The sequence below is a fragment of the Hyperolius riggenbachi genome, chromosome 1 (assembly GCF_040937935.1).
Source record: "Hyperolius riggenbachi isolate aHypRig1 chromosome 1, aHypRig1.pri, whole genome shotgun sequence".
Taxonomy (NCBI): Eukaryota; Metazoa; Chordata; class Amphibia; order Anura; family Hyperoliidae; genus Hyperolius; species Hyperolius riggenbachi.
The window spans coordinates 407,732,623-407,749,957 of record NC_090646.1 but is presented as its reverse complement, the minus strand read 5'-3'; the positions used below and the strand labels follow the sequence as shown (position 1 = coordinate 407,749,957).

The following is a 17,335-nucleotide window of genomic DNA, read 5'->3' as shown; positions in this document are numbered from 1 at the left end:
TAGAAATTAGGAAACCTGTATATTTTCTGTGTATACTACTAAGCTCCAGTCACGCAAGTATTGTGGTTTGTGTTGTTTTAAAAAAGACAGTGTAGGTAATTTACTTTACATTTACATTTAATTTACAGTGTATAATGCACCAAGTGCAACAAAACTCTTCACCTTCTTCCTTTCTTCTTTCAGCCTGTTTAGTATTGCCATCAAAACATAGAAATTATGACCCCCATTGCAAATGTTAAAACAGAACTACAGTCTGCAAATGTTAAAACAGAACTACAGTCTAGTATGACATGAAATTATAAACCTGTCTTCAAGTTCCTTACTTATTATACAGTTACCTAATCTGTGTTTCAGTTACCCGTATATACTCGCATATAAGCCGACCTGTGTATAAGCTGAGGTACCCACTTTTCCATCAGAAACCAGGAAAAAGTGATTGACTCGCATATTGGGCCCATATGCAATTCACTTTTCCTCCTTAGTTTTCTCCAAGTTGACATTTTTAAACTTGTCAATAAAATGCCTTTTAAGCCACCATAAAGCAAGAAAATGCTCAAAATAATTTTGATAGTACTTTTTCAACTTCTTTTGGGTATATTTTTAGTTGAAAAGTGCTGGAAAGTTATTTTAAATTGAAAATGAAAAATGATCTCCTAGGAGAAAACTCAGGTGAAAAAGTGAATTGCATATGGCCCCTGGTGTCTGAACTCTGCATGGATAGATGAGTCATAAAGCAAATAGAGTTTCACAACTGACACAATGGATGTGTGAGTGTAGTCTTAGTAAATATTCATGTTTTCACCTGTAGAAATCATAAATAGGAATTTTCTGATTCAGTTACATCATTTCTTTCATAAGAGAAATCAGTTTAGATAAAACAGGAAGTGAAAGTGGCATTTGATCGTATGATTGGTTTGTAAGTCTGTGATTAGCTGATCCTTACATTGTCCCTGTGTCATTTCTGCTTTCTATAGAGGATAAAATAAGATGCAGACATGAGACATAATCAAGTGATTGATCTGTAGTTCTCTGATTGGCTGGCTATGCTCATGTGTTATTGTTGCTGCCTGTTTTATCTTACATTATTTATCCTATAGAGCAGACCTTCTCAACCAGGGTTCCTTGAGTACTCTGCAGGGGTTCCTCTGCATTTTCTCCCATCTTTGGTGGGGGGTGGGGGATATAATAGAGCACATTATAATAGGGGGTACTGTAAAAAGAAACCCTAAATTAAGGGTTAGAATAATAATGCGCACATTAATAAAAAGCACTAGGATAAGGAGACAGTATGAGTGGCAGTGTAATAGGGGGTAGTGAAAAAAAATAGCCACACGTACTTTTAAAGACCATGCCTCCTGCAAAATAAATGCAGGTGTTCCTCAAGATCAAGAAATAGTTTGCAGGGGTTCCTTGAGATCCAAAAGTTATTTGCAGGGTTCCTCCAGGGTAAAAAGGTTGAGAAAGGCGGCTATAGAGAAATCATCGAGCAAAAATTCATAGGCCCATATGCTGTTCACTTTTTCACCTGAGTTATCTCTTAAGAGATAAATTTATTATTCTCTTTAAACTAAGTTTTCAGCATTTTACAATGAAAAAGTACTCATAAGTAGGTGAAAAAGCACTATCAAATTTATTTCAAGTATTTTCTTGCTTGCTGGTGGCTTGATATTTTAGGACAAGTTGTGAAAATATCACCTAGGAGAAAACGTAGGTGAAAAATTGAATTGCATATGGGTCATTATCTCTATTCATCAACTTATATTTCTCAAGCTCAGGTATTTCAGTGTAGTTCTTATACTATATGAGTGTTGAGGCAACCATACCGTATTTGATTTGAAGCAGATCTGAAAAGGCTTCCTTGGTCTACATTTCCTCTACTCAGTATTAGATCAGATTCCGGCAGTTATCTGATATGATAATGATCACACACCACTGCTAGCTTTATACTGCTTGCTGCACCACTCATGCCCATGCTCTCCCTTCCTCCATGTTTGATTAATGAAATGTTCAAAAATCAATCAATCGAGAAGCCCTTGAAGATAAACTCTGACCAAGAATTGAACTTTATCCCAATCAGTAGCTGATACCCCCTTTTACATGAGAAGTCTATTCCTTTTCACAAACAAGCCATCGGGGGGCGCTGTATGACTGATATTGTGGTGAAACCCCTCCCACAAGAAACTCTGCGGACCGTGGTACTCCTGGCAGTTTCCTGTCTGTGAACCTTGTTGCATTGTGGGAAATAGCTGTTTACAGCTGTTTCAAAACTGCCAAAAAAAGCAAGCAGCAGCTACATCTCCTGCCAACAGTAAAAATGTCACCATGTAAGAAATGTCAGAATGTAAATCGGGGATTTAAAAGATTTTACAATGGGCAAACACTGACTAAATCATTTATACATAATTATTGTAAAAATGAAGCACTTTTTTATTACATTATTTTCACTGGAGTTCCTCTGTAAAGCAAACCTGAAGTGAAAAAAAAACTTATGAGATAATCAATTGTATGTGTAGTACCTATAATAAATAGAACATTAATAGCAAAGGAAAGAGTCTCATATTTTTATTTTCAGTTATATAGTTTTTTTTTTTTTATAACATTGCATTATACTTTCACAGTTTCGGTTTTAAAACCACACCTTATCTCATGCTGTCTCTCACTGTTTCTTGGCTGTTTAAGTGCTTCAGAAAACAGGACTGTATTCAACCCAGTGGGTGGAATAGCTCAGAGAAGCTCTTTTGTATAGACAACAACTGAAGTTTTTGTAACTTTTCCTGTGATGGAAAATAATATGAGACTATTTTCTTTGCTACTAATATTCTATTTCTTAGCTGTACTACACATATAATCAATTATCTCATAAATTTATTTTTACTTTAGGTTTGCTTCAAGGCCTTATTTTTAATAAATTATTGTTAGATTCACAGTTTATTGGCTGATCTACTGTATAATGGTGTATGGTAGCCAGGGGTGAGCCTAGGGTGCCTGGCACCTGGGTGCAAGATTTTCTCTGGCGCCTATGGGAGTGGTTAAATTAACCACGCCCAACCACATAACCACACCCATGCCCTGCCTAACCACACCCACACCTTCCACCTCTTTACGTATGCATGTGATACCCCATTCCTACCCCTCTTCCATGGGCTTGCTCCTGGCTGGCTTTGGCTGCCTGAGAGTCTGCTAGTCTCTGGACTGACTCAGGCTGAGAGGCTCTGCGAGTGCGACACAGTCACACACTGCGTATTTATGGCTGCCTGCGGCCACCCTACTCTTGCTCGCTGTCGTCGGCTCCTCCCCCCGCCAAGCCCAAGCATGAGGTGGGCTGCCTGTATCTTTCCCGTTGCGCCGCACAGCTTGCCAGTGCTGCCAACCTTTCACGTTATTTTTTACTGACAAATACCTAAAAATTTACTGACAAAAGATTTTTACTGACAAAATTTCACCACTAAATGCACATAAGAGACAGCCTTTCATCAGTAAATGCACATAATGAGAGACAGCTTTTTCCCAGTAAATGCACATAATAAGAGACAGCTTTTCACCAGTAAATGCACATAAGAGACCTTTTTTTCACCAGTAAATGTACATAATAAGAGACCGCTTTTCACCAGTAAATGCACATAATAAGAGACAGCTTTTCACCAGTAAATGCACATAATAGGAAACAGCTTTTCACCAGTAAATGCAGTTAAGAGACCGCTTTTCACCAGTAAATGCACATAAGAGACCGCTTTTCACCAGTAAATGCACATAATAAGAGGCCGCTTTTCACCAGTAAATGCACATAATAAGAGACAGCTTTTCACCAGCAAATGCACATAATAAGAGGCCGCTTTTCACCAGCAAATGCACATAATAAGAGACAGCTTTTCACCAGTAAATGCACATAATAGGAGACAGCTTTTCACCAGTAAATGCACATAATAAGAGACCGATTTTTACCAGTAAATGCACATAATAAGAGACAGATTTTCACCTGTAAATGCACATAATGACAAACAGCCAGTGTCCCCAGTATATGTAGCCAGGGATAAATGTGCCCAGTATATGTAGTCAGAGGTATATGGCGTACATTTAAAATCGGCGCCGGTAGACTTGGGCGCAGGATCCAGCTGTTATATGGCTGGTCCTGCTTCTGCACAAGTCCGGGCCGTTTTAATAACTATTCCCCCTCCAGGCCGCCATGGATAGTGGGGGAATGAAATAATTGCTGGAGGCCGAATTATTGTGTTTTTTAAGCAAGTTCGGCGGAGCCGACCTTCCTCACTGAGCCCCGCTATAGACTGATTCCCATTACAGTCTATGGCGGCGTTGGCTGCGCCCAAAGCTAGCAGCGATGAAAAGCACTGCTCCGGGTATATGTCCCCAGTATATGTACGAGGGATATATGTGCCCAGTAGATGTAGCCAGGGGTTATATGTGCCCAGTAGATGTAGCCAGGGGTTATATGTGCCCAGTAGATGTAGCAAGGGGTTATATGTGCCCAGTAGATGTAGCCAGGGGTTATATGTGCCCAGTAGATGTAGCCAGGGGGTACATGTGCCCAGTAGATGTAGCCAGGGGGTATATGTGCCCAGTAGATGTATCCAGGGGGTATATGTGCCCAGTAGATGTAGCCAGGGGGTATATGTGCCCAGTAGATGTAGCCAGGGGGTATATGTGCCCAGTAGATGTAGCCAGGGGGTATATGTGCGCAGTATATGTAGCCAGGGGGTATATGTGCCCAGTAGATGTAGCCAGGGGGTATATGTGCCCAGTAGATGTAGCCAGGGGGTATATGTGCCCAGTAGATGTAGCCAGGGGGTATATGTGCCCAGTAGATGTAGCCAGGGGGTATATGTGCCCAGTAGATGTAGCCGGGGGGTATATGTGCGCAGTAGATGTAGCCAGGGGGTATATGTGCCCAGTAGATGTAGCCAGGGGGTATATGTGCCCAGTAGATGTAGCCAGGGGGTATATGTGCCCAGTAGATGTAGCCAGAGGTATATGTGCCCAGTAGATGTAGCCAGGGTTATATGTGCCCAGTAGATGTAGCCAGGGTTATATGTGCCCAGTAGATGTAGCCAGGGGGTATATGTGCCCAGTAGATGTAGCCAGGGGGTATATGTGCCCAGTAGATGTAGCCAGGGGGTATATGTGCGCAGTAGATGTAGCCAGGGGGTATATGTGCCCAGTAGATGTAGCCAGGGGGTATATGTGCCCAGTAGATGTAGCCAGGGGGTATATGTGCGCAGTAGATGTAGCCAGGGGGTATATGTGCTCAGAAGATGTAGTGAGTGACAGGGACCCCCTTTAGTTAGTTAGTTAGTGAGTGACAGTCCGCCCCCCCTCGCCGCTGCCCCCACTCACCTGGCAGTGTAGTCAGACCTCGATCAGCGGGCGACCCGACCAGTATGAGCGGGCGCCGGACGCACTCGCTCTATATGCGGAAGTGATGTCACTTCCGCATATCAGTGCGGCGTGCTAGGTCCTAGCGCCCGCACTACTGGTCGCCGCCTGATCGAGGTCTGACACGGCACCAGTGCACCTGCTGCTAGAGGGAGGGAGAGAGGCAGAGCGGCGGCCACAGGGGGAGAGCGACGCCGGGCGGTGCCTCTCAGAGGCAGGCGCCTGGGTGCCTTGCACCCGCAGCACCCGCCCAGGCTCGCCCCTGATGGTAGCCTTTGTGGTTCTTTTTTATTTGAATTATAAACCCAGACTGTTGATTTCTGTGAATTCCCTTTGTTAACCCTTTCGGGACTGGCCGCCTAACCCCTCTTAAGGACCAGGCGTTTTTGGTTAAGGGGGGGGGCGCATTTGGTGGGTTAGGGCAGCCGGATCCCTGCAGGGTCTTGCTGGGCATAGTGTCCCCTGTGTGGCTAGGTGTCCCCCCTTTAGTCAGCAGCCATCACTCACCTTTCAGGCTCCAGCGATGAGCAGCAGCGGATTCCTCTGCTTCCGGCCCGCATTTCTGCTCCTACTGCTGCTCAGTTCCGGGTAGCGGCTTGCTGACGTCATCAAGCCGGGACCCAGCGCTGATGTCAGAAGGAGCAGAGATGCCGGCAAGAGCGGTGGGGAGCGCCGATCGTCGCGGGAACGGCAGGGAGGTGAGTGGGTCCTCTTCTTTCCCCACCACCGCAGCTGTCAAATTGATCACTACGATCCGCTGGCGATCGTAGTGATCACGAGATCAGCAGTCATACGTGATGGCTGCTGATCACTGAAGGGAAATGTCAGCTGTCATATAACAGCTTAATCTCCCCTCTCCAGTGCGCACGATCGCGTTGGGACGGTTCGTTAGCTAGGACAATGAATCAACGTCCAGTCAGGGCGGCAGTACCAACTGCTGGACGTAGATTCAAACTATGTCGGTCCCCAAAAGGTTAATAACCATGTATATTTGTTGTTTTTAAAAGAATGTTGTGTTTGCATTAGGTACAGTAAAAACATTTGGAGTAAAGGTCTTGTTTCCAATGAGAAAGGCCTGTAGGAGTAGATGCTTGTTCTGATGGATATATATGAGTTTTTAGCCACTACTAACTAGTGCTTGTTTCTTGTCTTACAGTGTAACAGCAACAGCAGCCAGTGTGGGAGCTGCTGGAGTACCTCAGGCTGGATTGGTTACTATGGTGATCGTTCTGAGTGCTGTAGGGCTTCCTGCTGAGGATGTCACTCTTATTATAGCTGTGGACTGGCTTCTGTAAGTAGTTCTTGTAATGGAGAACACCTTGCTCTAGCAGGTAGTTGATGGAATGCTTTTATTGCCTGCATTAGGAATAGGTACTGTATATGATATCTATACCTTTTAAATTGGACCTGATCTTGTGTTCTTTTAAAATAAAAGGTATTTCTATCTTTTCCTCTGAGCCAGGAGTATATGAATGCCTTTAGTTTGTCTCTTATTAGAAGAGCTCATCCATGGATATGGCCACTTCCCGACCTGTCGATTCTTTCCTCAACCATGCAGTCTGCATTGCTCTACAGGTAGTCTCCGACTTAAGAACGACCCGCCGATACGGACGGCATGGATTCTGTGTTTCCATGGGAACAAGTCAAACATTTTTTTTTTCAAATTGGACTTGTAGTTTTTGAGAAAATGATTTAAAAAAAAATCAAAGAAAAAATGGCTTTTAAACTTGTATAAACAAGTGCAAAGGGCAGAGGTGACCTGCAGGGAAGGGGGGGGGGGGTTGGGGGGGGGCCTGGAGACTCGGGGGCACAGAGGAGGCACAGGGGACAGAGATGGCACAATGTTCCGACTTAAGAACGGATTCAGGTTAAGAACGAACCTACAGTCCCTATCTCGTTCGTTAACCGGGAACTACCTGTATTTACAAAGAGTCGGAGGATCACCCCAGCATGACAAATACAGTAGTAGAGTCCCTAATAAAGTCTTTTCTGTGTTATCCAAAACAAATAAACAATTTGGGTGAAGTTATACTCATAATGGTGGGCACTAATGATCCAATATTTTTCATCCAATCTTACCATTTCTATTCAATATAAAGGGCTGCCTAAATTTTCAATATATTAACTCAATTTATACTACATAGTGTTGCCACCTTAAGACTAGCCAGTAAAAGAGGCTTTGACTCGTCCAACTCTGCTGCCTGATCCTCTCAGTTGTCTCGTTAACACATGTTCTTAACACATGCCCTAATTCAATAGACATTTTCGGTACTTACGTATTATCCCGTCTGGAAAGTTTGGCAGCTTCTTTTTAAAGTTTTGTTTGATCCCCCAGCCAGATATAACCATATTTGGAAAGCTGAAAGTCCCAGCTTTCCTTTGCACTGGGTCCCAAGTCAATGCGATGCCCCATTCCCAAGTTAGGAGGGGGTTGGGGGACGGGTGTCCCCTGCACTTTGCTGCAGAGACCTCAGTGGAATTGAGTCTCCTGCCCATGCCAGCAAGGCAGAGAGGAGATGATGATGCATAGCTGCTCTGCTCCTTTATCTGTAATGAGAGACCCAGTGCACTTGACATAAATTTTGAAGACACAGATTTATGCCGCAAAGAAGAAGACCTACCGGGTGTGCTGCTTATCATCATCTCGGGTTTGTCTCGTACTTCTGTAATTGCACTTTCTGTAGCCAAGTTAAAAACCCCATAACTTGGGAACTGAGCATCATACCGAATCGGGACCTGGTGCAACAGACAGCCGGGACTTTCAGCTTTCCAAAAATGGCCAGCTTTTCCTAGGAGAGCAAACAGAACTTTAACAAAAAGCTGCCAAACTTTCCAGACAGGATAATATGTAAGTACCATATTTTCTCCCTATTATCCTCACAGTAGATGTTGAGACAGTATATCCATAATTACCTTCCAGCCTCCAGCAATAAAAAAAAAATACTCCAAGTAAGTTTATATTAATAAGGGTTCGGCATTAAGTTTCTTATGTTCTCTTTAGAAAAGCTTTTAACGCCTTGATAAACCCACACGATAAAGACTTAAAGGGAACTTGTAGTAAGTGGAATATGGTGTCTGCTTTATTTCTTTTTAAACAATACTAGTTGTCTGGTAGTCCTGTTGATCTCTTTGGCTCCTGAAACAAGCATGCTGCTAATCTAGTCAGACTTTAGTCAGAAAATCTGCATGCTTGTTCAGGGTCTATAGCTACAAGTATTAGAGGCAGAGTATAAGCAGGACATCCAGACAATTTTTATTGTTTAGGAGGAAATAAGTAAGCGTCCATATTCCTCTAACTTTAGGTGTCTTTTACAGCTATTTAAGGACAAAGGGATGTTGTGCCCAATACCAGTATAGTGTGTGTAATAAATGGACACTAGAGGAATAAGCCCCCTTTGTGAAGCTGAATTCAAGGCTGACACATTTTGCATTCAGTACAGTAACCAAGCAGTCCTATCCTAGGTCACAAAGAAAAGCACAGTCAGCTCCTGGCACTAGGAAGGAGAATAGGACTGACAGATAATTCCTTATTGAGTTTATTGCTGTATGGCGCATCCTTGACCTCTGCTTCACACATGGTGTAGTGCCATTTAGTTTACAACCCCACTAATTACAGCATAATAACCGCTGTTAAGTACATACAATGTAAGTAGATAAAAATGACAAACAGTTAGGGACACATTACAACCCCGCCTGATATTATTTCATAGTTCAAATATATCTAATGCTTCAGAAAATAAATTAGGCCCTTTCCAACGTGTTCATTTAGATTGACTACAGAAGTGTTGACCGAAATGTAATCTGTTTAGGACTAATGAAATAAAACAATCTCTAGGAAATATCAGATATTGCTTTTGATCTGCTTTGGATGATTACTAAAACACTCTGTTCTAATATTGCAATGGTTCTGTACTCTAGCATGAACTAGAATATGTGTGTTCTCCCTCCTACTGGTTTGTATACAAAGACCATTCTGTTGACACCAGAGCTGGCTTTGGAGCTGTAAAACTATTAAAGAGGCCAGTCTAGCTCTGGAGAACCAGTCAGAGGGGTGGATGTACAGCTTGAGGAGTACTGTGAACTTGATGGAAGAGACATAAATGTAGTTTCTATTCAATGCCCCTTCTGGTGAAATTTCAGGAGCAGCATGGGGCCAAATATACTATTATTATTACTGTGCATTTATATAGCATTAACATCTTCACCAGTGTTTTTACATAGTGTACATTGTTATGTCACTAACTGTCCCTCGTTGGGTTTTAAAGTCCAATCTTAATGGGATCTGAAAACATAGCCCTTCACTCAAGAGCTATGACCCCATAGTAGGGGAAGGATGTGGTCTCTGAAATGGAGGTGTAACACTGCATCCTCCTCCTTTCTAGAAAGGTCTTCATTGCTGGTGGGCATGGGGGCTCTGTGTACAAATCCCTGTGATTGGTGGGGGCACCACTTATTGAGTTCAGAGCATTCAACTGTAGGAGGTTACTTACTATTATCTTCCACCCCTCAGGGATTTGAAATGAGTACCCATTCCCACAAAGAGTTGAGTGTAAAGGAAAAATAACACTGTAAAATATTTAAAAAAAAATATTTAATGAAAGTTTTTTTTTTTAATTAAGTATACTTGTCCTAAATGTTGTAATCCTGTGGAGTTTTCTTAAGATCTTGAAAACCCCTTGATGGCTATCTACTCACATTGTCACATTACTGCTTCAATACTATACTGAAGGAAGCCCCAGCAAAAGCATCTTTAAACTTCCCACCATGGCCTTGCATTGGATTGGATTATCTGGACCAATGTGAACCTGAACTCAGAACTTCCTCTCTGCTCTAAAAGATATGTAACAGCATAATATCCTTTAAAGAAAAACATTTCCGTGTTACAGCTTGTAGAGCTCCTCAGAGATGCTGCAGTGTAGCTACTTCCTGGTTTGCAGGGAGCTCAGAAATAATAAACATCCTGTGTTTAAATATTAGGTCTCAACTCGGCAGACACACAGACAGCTGGGAGGTCAAATTACACTAGCTCATTACTTACTGAGAAGGAAGAACTAAACAGGCTGTTCTCTGTAAACACATGCATGGTGGATTTCTCTGTGCTCTCTTTCTCTTCTGTGCAAGAGTTCATATGGTATATGCTTTGAGGAGGATTCTGATTGTTTGGATCAGTAGACCAATGAGAAGTCACAATGACAAATTGAAAGATGCTTTATGCTGAGGTTTGATTCTCTCTGCACACTACTGGGAACCACAGCAAAAGCTTCATTTTAAGCTCCCCTAGGACATTCTGTTGGTCAATTTGACAGCGACCATTCTTGCAAAGTATATATATTATACATGCAGTGCTGTGTGTCAGCAGCACTTTAGAGAGCACATTAAACAATTTATGCCATTATTGTCACTAATGTATGAATCGGGATTGTAATTGTGCATGTCTTCTTTTGTAGGGATCGCTTTAGAACCATGGTGAATGTACTTGGTGATGCTTTTGGGTGTGGAATAGTTGAGAAACTCTCCAAGAAAGAACTGGAGCAAATGGATGTATCATCACAAGTGAACATTGCGAATCCTTTTGCAATTGAACCAAGTATACTTCAAGAGGAAGATGATAATGAAGTGAAAAAGTCCTATGTGAATGGAGGATTTGCAGTGGATAAGTCAGATGCCATATCTTTCACCCAGACATCGCAGTTCTGAGAACACTCTAAGGAACACTGAATGACATGTATAGACAGCCAGTTGAGATTTCCTTTCAACATTTGGATCCAGTTGTTTTTGCTCATTGTGAGCAGGATGAGTGGAAAGCAGAATTTCACTTTTATACTACTCTATTATGGTATCTGAATACCGATATTTGGAATGTATTAACAGATATAGCATGTTCATTACCTGGATTTTCATATCTAGGTCAATAATGTGAATCTAACATAAGTTCTCCTGAAGCATAGCAACACTTCATTATGCTTATTCAGTGAGGCAAAGAGCAAAGTGAAAGGTGCAGTAATCTGTGGTAATTTATAAGCTGAAGTCTGATTGGCTGCTATGCATTTTTGCATATTGCACTTTATCACTGCTCTTTGCACTGTTTTATTGAAAAAAGCTTAAATGTTGGTTTCATTTTGGTTAAAGGACCATTAAACTTGAAAAGTAAGTTGCCTTATATACATTTGCAAATAGTATATAAACACTTCAGGAGATAAGAGGAGCGAAAGTTATTTGGGGCATGTTTTCTTCATAGGTGAGCCGTATTACATCTACTATTCGGGATTTTGGAAGGTCAGAGGTTTCTGTACATTTATTAAGCCTAAAATATCTAATAGCAAAGAACAATAACAGTTATAGTTGTAAAAACAGAGTTTGGTTATGCCACTCAGACATGTAGTTGTAATTCAGGGCAGGAATTTTTAGCATTTTCCTGGACTAGGAACCGTTAGAGAACATAAGTTTTTTAATGCTGACCCGGCCTTGATTTCTTAGGAAGGTGTGTGTGTGTGTGTGGGAATTGCCTGTGTTGCTATCACATAATTGAGGAGGTATGTATGAGGCCTGATATGACGCAGGCAAGCAGTTGCTTTTAGTGAAATCAGGCCTGGACTGTAAAATAATTTATGTTTCCCACCATTTCCTAGCCTAGGAGAGCCACAGTAAATCAAGACCAGTATTTTCTTCTGTATATCGTCTTATGTATGTCATGCTTTAGTGGTCCTTTAACCAGAACATGTATTGTAATTGACTTTATGCAGCAGAACTTATCTGTGTATTGTGCCAAATAATCTTTTTCCATCAAGAGCCTACTATCTTTTATGTTACTGTTGAGATGAAAAGATTGATATTTTAGTGTCTTCCAAGAGACGTCTCCATATGAAGACAATATTTCCGCTTGCCCTAGGGCAGGACTCATGCAATAAAGGATGTGTATCATATAAAGCTATTTATGAAGCATGTACGCTTTGACAACATTTCAGAGCATACCATTTTGGTAGCCAAAGGGTTAGGAGACGTTCTCCTGAGTGGTGGGATTCTCTAGATGTGTCAGTGTGCTATTCTATATCTTCAGCAAGTGACATCGTTTTCATACAAACCTGATTTATATGAGAGCCTACATATTTTTATAAGTCTAAGGAACCATTTGCCTACACCACTGGTAAACTGCAGAACAATGATAAATATATTGAGGTCAACAGAAGAAGTTCGCAGTTCAACACTGCAGTACCATGCATTTTTTAGATATTGTACCTGGCCGCATTTTGACCACACTAAAGAGTACTTCCAGACCCATAAGAGTGAACAGAAACACATACCATGTACCTTGCGGTATCTTGCCTTTTTCATGCATTCTTAAAACATGCAAACTAATAAATTTGAAGTCCAAGAAATGTTTTTATTGTAGTTATGGGTAGCAGGGATGTGGTTACAATATTTTTTAGGATTTTACTGTTCTCTGTCCCCATTTTACAAAAACTTTTTTCACTCTTACCATATAGAGAGTAAGTCACAGCAACACAGGCAGAGATACGTACGTTTCATTTGTACATCTGTTAATTTGGGTACTGGGTGAGGCATATAGTTACGAAATTTCTAATATTGGCTTTTGGTAGTCTTGTCTGGCTTCCCTGCTCTCTTCCCTATCACTTGGCAATACATAAATGATTCCCATCTCCTCACTAATACCTAACCTTCCCCAGCATAAATCCCCTTTCCTCATGCCTAAACCTTACTGGCCCAAGCCAACGGTATTCCTTCCTTCTGCCTAGCCCTAAACTCCTAATTGTTTCATATATCCTCTCCTGACTCTCCTAAAATGGTGTGTAACCCTAACTGATTCTCACTTTCCTTCACTTTAAATTACAGGTGTTTGATTTGGGTGCAGTATATCAGTCAAGTGCCAACATTAGCGTATTCTATAGCCAAACACTGGCACCCAGTTGTTAGAATGTAGCTGAGAGGTGGCACCCAAACCTAATTCCTGGTGTGCAATTCTCATTAGGTGAATAGCAGCACCCAAATCAACAGGTGATCTATTTACCTGCTTTGGACAGAGGTAGAAACAAATAAAAATAGGCTGGAGAACAATAATAATATACACCATGGATCTGCACTCCTTCCTTTTGGATTAAAATCATATGTTTTATTGTTCATACATAAAACAGCACTGTAATAGTAACAAGACAGCACAGACAGCTGACACGTTTCTGACCCTGAGTTAGTTGTAGCCCAGTCTAGTTTTGGAGACAAATAAGACCCCACAACAATAAATACTATTTCTCAGATCCTGTCTCTGGAGCTACCTATTAAAGTCATGAAGGCAGGAAGCAAAGGGAAACTACAGCAATCTGACACAGACAGCTAAAATCCAAAGATATTCTGTCTCCTTTCCATACTATCACGAACCAAAGCAATGTTCATTATTCTTTAATTGTTGAAACATTTTTGTTTTTGATATTTTTTCTTTCACAAGAAAAAAAATACACAAAAATCCATGTAAAATTAAAGTCAGCACTTACTTAAAAAAAATACTTTCCCATTCAGTATTTGAAGCTCTCAGAATTGTACTTGAAAATGACCATCAGTCAGCCAAGTCAATAAAAAGATCTTCCATGTATGAAGGCAATGATCTGTAATTAAGCAAGTAACTCAGAAATCATATACACCATCAGAAATAGGTCAGTGTAGGATGGCAGATCTGGATAAGGGAGGCTGAATATTGGATCTTCTGTTGGCCTCTGACTTATATGAGGCATAATTATCCAGTGCAGTTGAGTAAAGGAGATGTGCAGTGAAGATCTATAAAGTAGACCAAGTTTAGACATTTTAAAAATGTTGATGGATAATTGTATGTTTAGAATGAACACCATATCACTGAACTTCACTGAACATCTCATTGAATAAATAAATACCACTAGATCTCATTCAGTAAATCAATACCACTACATGGTGGTTATGACAGTTATTTCAAATGATCGCTGAGTTAGTAATCATATAGTACCATAATCTAGTAAAAATATATCATGCCAAAGAACTGCAGTGGAACATGTAGCCACCATTTAGCTGTCCTGCAGGTATTTTGTGGACACTGACTTGTTCCTGGTGCAGAAAGTTAACAGTAGGCTATGATGACGACATGGGCACATCACAGGCGTACAGATATTTTGGTAGCACACTGGCAGGAGTTTTCATCAACCAATATTTTTCCTTTTTTTTGCCAATTTTGGATTGGGTGTTCGGCCGCTCAAACTGTTGCATCACGTTAAGTAGAGGTGAATGTGTTTCGTATAATGGGTTATCTAACATGCTTGGCATGAAATTGTAATTTCTGCCTAATGCTGGCTACACACACATTTTTTTAAAGCAGTCTTCTTAAACTATCACTTTTAAAATTATTGCAGTCTAAAGTGATCATCTCTTAAAACAACCGATTTAAAATAATGCAATAAAAAATTTTCCAGCTGTCTTATACAATTCAAAAAAAATAACAGTATCTGATTATAAAAGGATGAAAGTAATTGAAAGTCATTTTGCTGGATGTACAGTGCCACTGAGTGATGACAACAGAAATGCATGTGGTCAGCATAGCTTTATGGATTGATGTCAACACAAATCTTCAAAACCCAGGAAAATTGTTTCCTTCGGTAAATCCTCTGTGCACTTTATAGGCATGATGCCGGATTTCCACTGTCACGGTACCTCTGGCTTGAGACTGGTGAAGTGCATGGCATACAGAGACAATGTTCAGCGTTCTCAGATTAGTCAAGGTTTATTCATGCTCACTGTGAAATACACTGTGTTAATAAGGATCAAAGCCTTGAGATAAAATACAATATAGCACTTATACCAACACTGAAAAGATGACATAACTGTAGGTGGAGCAAATTATTACTGCTGTACCATTAACAATTTATGGTAACCTATCTTTTTATGTTGCTAATGGGGTTTTCCATTTGATCTTTTCTGAAAATAATAAAATATGTTTTGCAGAGCGGTGAAAGGCGCTTTCAGATAACCTGTTGGCATTTTGCAGAATAAATTACACTTTGGGCTTGTTGTGATGAGTGTCGAGTAGATGCAGCTCACTTCTCTGCCACAGTAGATTGTATTATCCTTGTTTCATCTGTATGGAGTCATTGATGCTCTCACTACCAATGTGCTGAGAAGACAGTTTCATCTACTCCAGGGGAAGGGTGGAGTCTGTCATGGCCATCAGAATAAGCCCTTAGGCACTGTCTTCACATTTCCAGGCGGGGTTTTTTGTGCATTGCTTTTCTGGAAACCATGTGCATTGCATGTGGGGGGGAAAAATAAGCGCCTTCCATAGCCGCACAATGTTATTTTTTGGACAGGCATGCAAGCTGTATGAAAAAACATGGTGTCGGGTTTTTCTCCACACAAAAAAAATTGCATTACATGGAATCGGCTCATTGATTTCACATGGACTATCCGATCTAATGCCTTTTTCGCATGTAGAAAAATGCAGACAGACGCATCTAATGGAAATGGGTCTCACTGTTGTGCAAGAATAAAAAGTTTATCATAAGAAGAAATTACCTACATTTATAAGTATTCATGCTGGCTGTACCATGTACAGTATTTTACTGCATAAGGTGCATACAGTAATACTGTACATAAAGGTTATTAGCCCTAGCAAGATACTAGACAAGGAAGTGCTGGAATCTTTTCAGTGTTGAAAGGGGCAGGGCCCCTCTCAGGGCCAAACTGAGATAACTTTAAATGGAATGTATGGTCTTCAATATATCTGTTTTATCTATTCTGTAATTGTATTTAGAAGTAAAATAGATTTTTAAAATAAAATTGAAAGTTCAAGTTTTCTTTTTGAGTCCCACCAGCTGCTTTGACTGGTAAAGCTATGTGAAAAGAGTTATGCTTTAACATTGTAAAAAAATAAGTCTTTAACATTGCAAAAGCAAGGTCTACAGACTTGAAGACTGGAAACAATACTTTATTGTTCTCTTAATAGGCATCTTTTTATGATCGTGCAGTAAAACAAGACTTCCCAGGTAAGATTCAAAAAAAGTTTCCTAGTTAAATCAGTAGGTGCAGCTGCAAGCAAATTTCATTTGTAACACTTAATATTTTCCTGATTAAAAAAAACAAAACAAAACTCTAAAACATTTTTTATTTTGAAAAGCGGATAGATGCAACAAAAAAAAGGAAAAAAAAAAGTCTCTATACAGTTGTCTCTACACATTCCCATTAAAGTAATTGTATGCTAGAGTTACTTTAACATTATAAGTATTCATTTTTATTCAATCTAAAAAAAATATGCTTAATAACTGTAGCATGGGCTGCATAGCTTTCATGTAAATTAAGCAACTCATTTATGTGATAGATTGCAGTGGGATATATTATATATATATTAGGGTTTTTAAATTGCTTAAATAAAAACACTGAGTAAACTGACGTGTATTTATATATAAAGAAAATTTTATGAATGCTGAAAGCACTCCCTTCACTTGATAAAAGAATATATAGTAGTTGTTGATTCAGTTTGGTCCTGAAGTTTCAAATTATGTGCCAAAAAAACATGCTTCTGAATTTACATTTTGAATAAGTAAATACTATGTTTTAATAAATATCTTTGAATTGTATATGTGTAATATAAACCGCTATGTAAATCTGCAATACATCCTACTGAAGTTAATAAAAAATGAGTGGTTCCTTAAACAAATAATTCACTTTTTCTTTAAAGCAATATTCGTGTGTGTGTGTGTGTGTGTGTGCGTGCGTGCGTGCGTGCGTGCGTGTGTGTGTGTGTGTGTGCGCGTGCGCGAGTGTGTGTGTGTGTATGTGTGTGTGTGTACATGTGCGAGACCAGCATGAATGGTACGACTACTGAAGATCTCCTCTAAACTCTGCGACACACTTTCACTTTTGATTGGCCAATTTTACCACCACCATGTAGTATGAGAGCTTACCTACACAATCTGCTCAT

General features: G+C 40.3%; 1 protein-coding gene across 1 annotated transcript in view; it reads left to right on the top strand.

Moving 5' to 3' along the window:
• SLC1A1 (solute carrier family 1 member 1) overlaps positions 1–17,055 on the top strand; it is a 132,006-nt gene extending 114,951 nt beyond the window's left edge. The window contains exons 12-13 of the mRNA XM_068235731.1: positions 6,545–6,679; positions 10,836–17,055. Of these exons, the coding sequence (XP_068091832.1) occupies positions 6,545–6,679; positions 10,836–11,085 (385 nt within the window). The 3' untranslated portion in view covers positions 11,086–17,055. The remainder of the gene's footprint in view (positions 1–6,544; positions 6,680–10,835) is intronic.
• Positions 17,056–17,335: the final 280 nt, after the last annotated feature.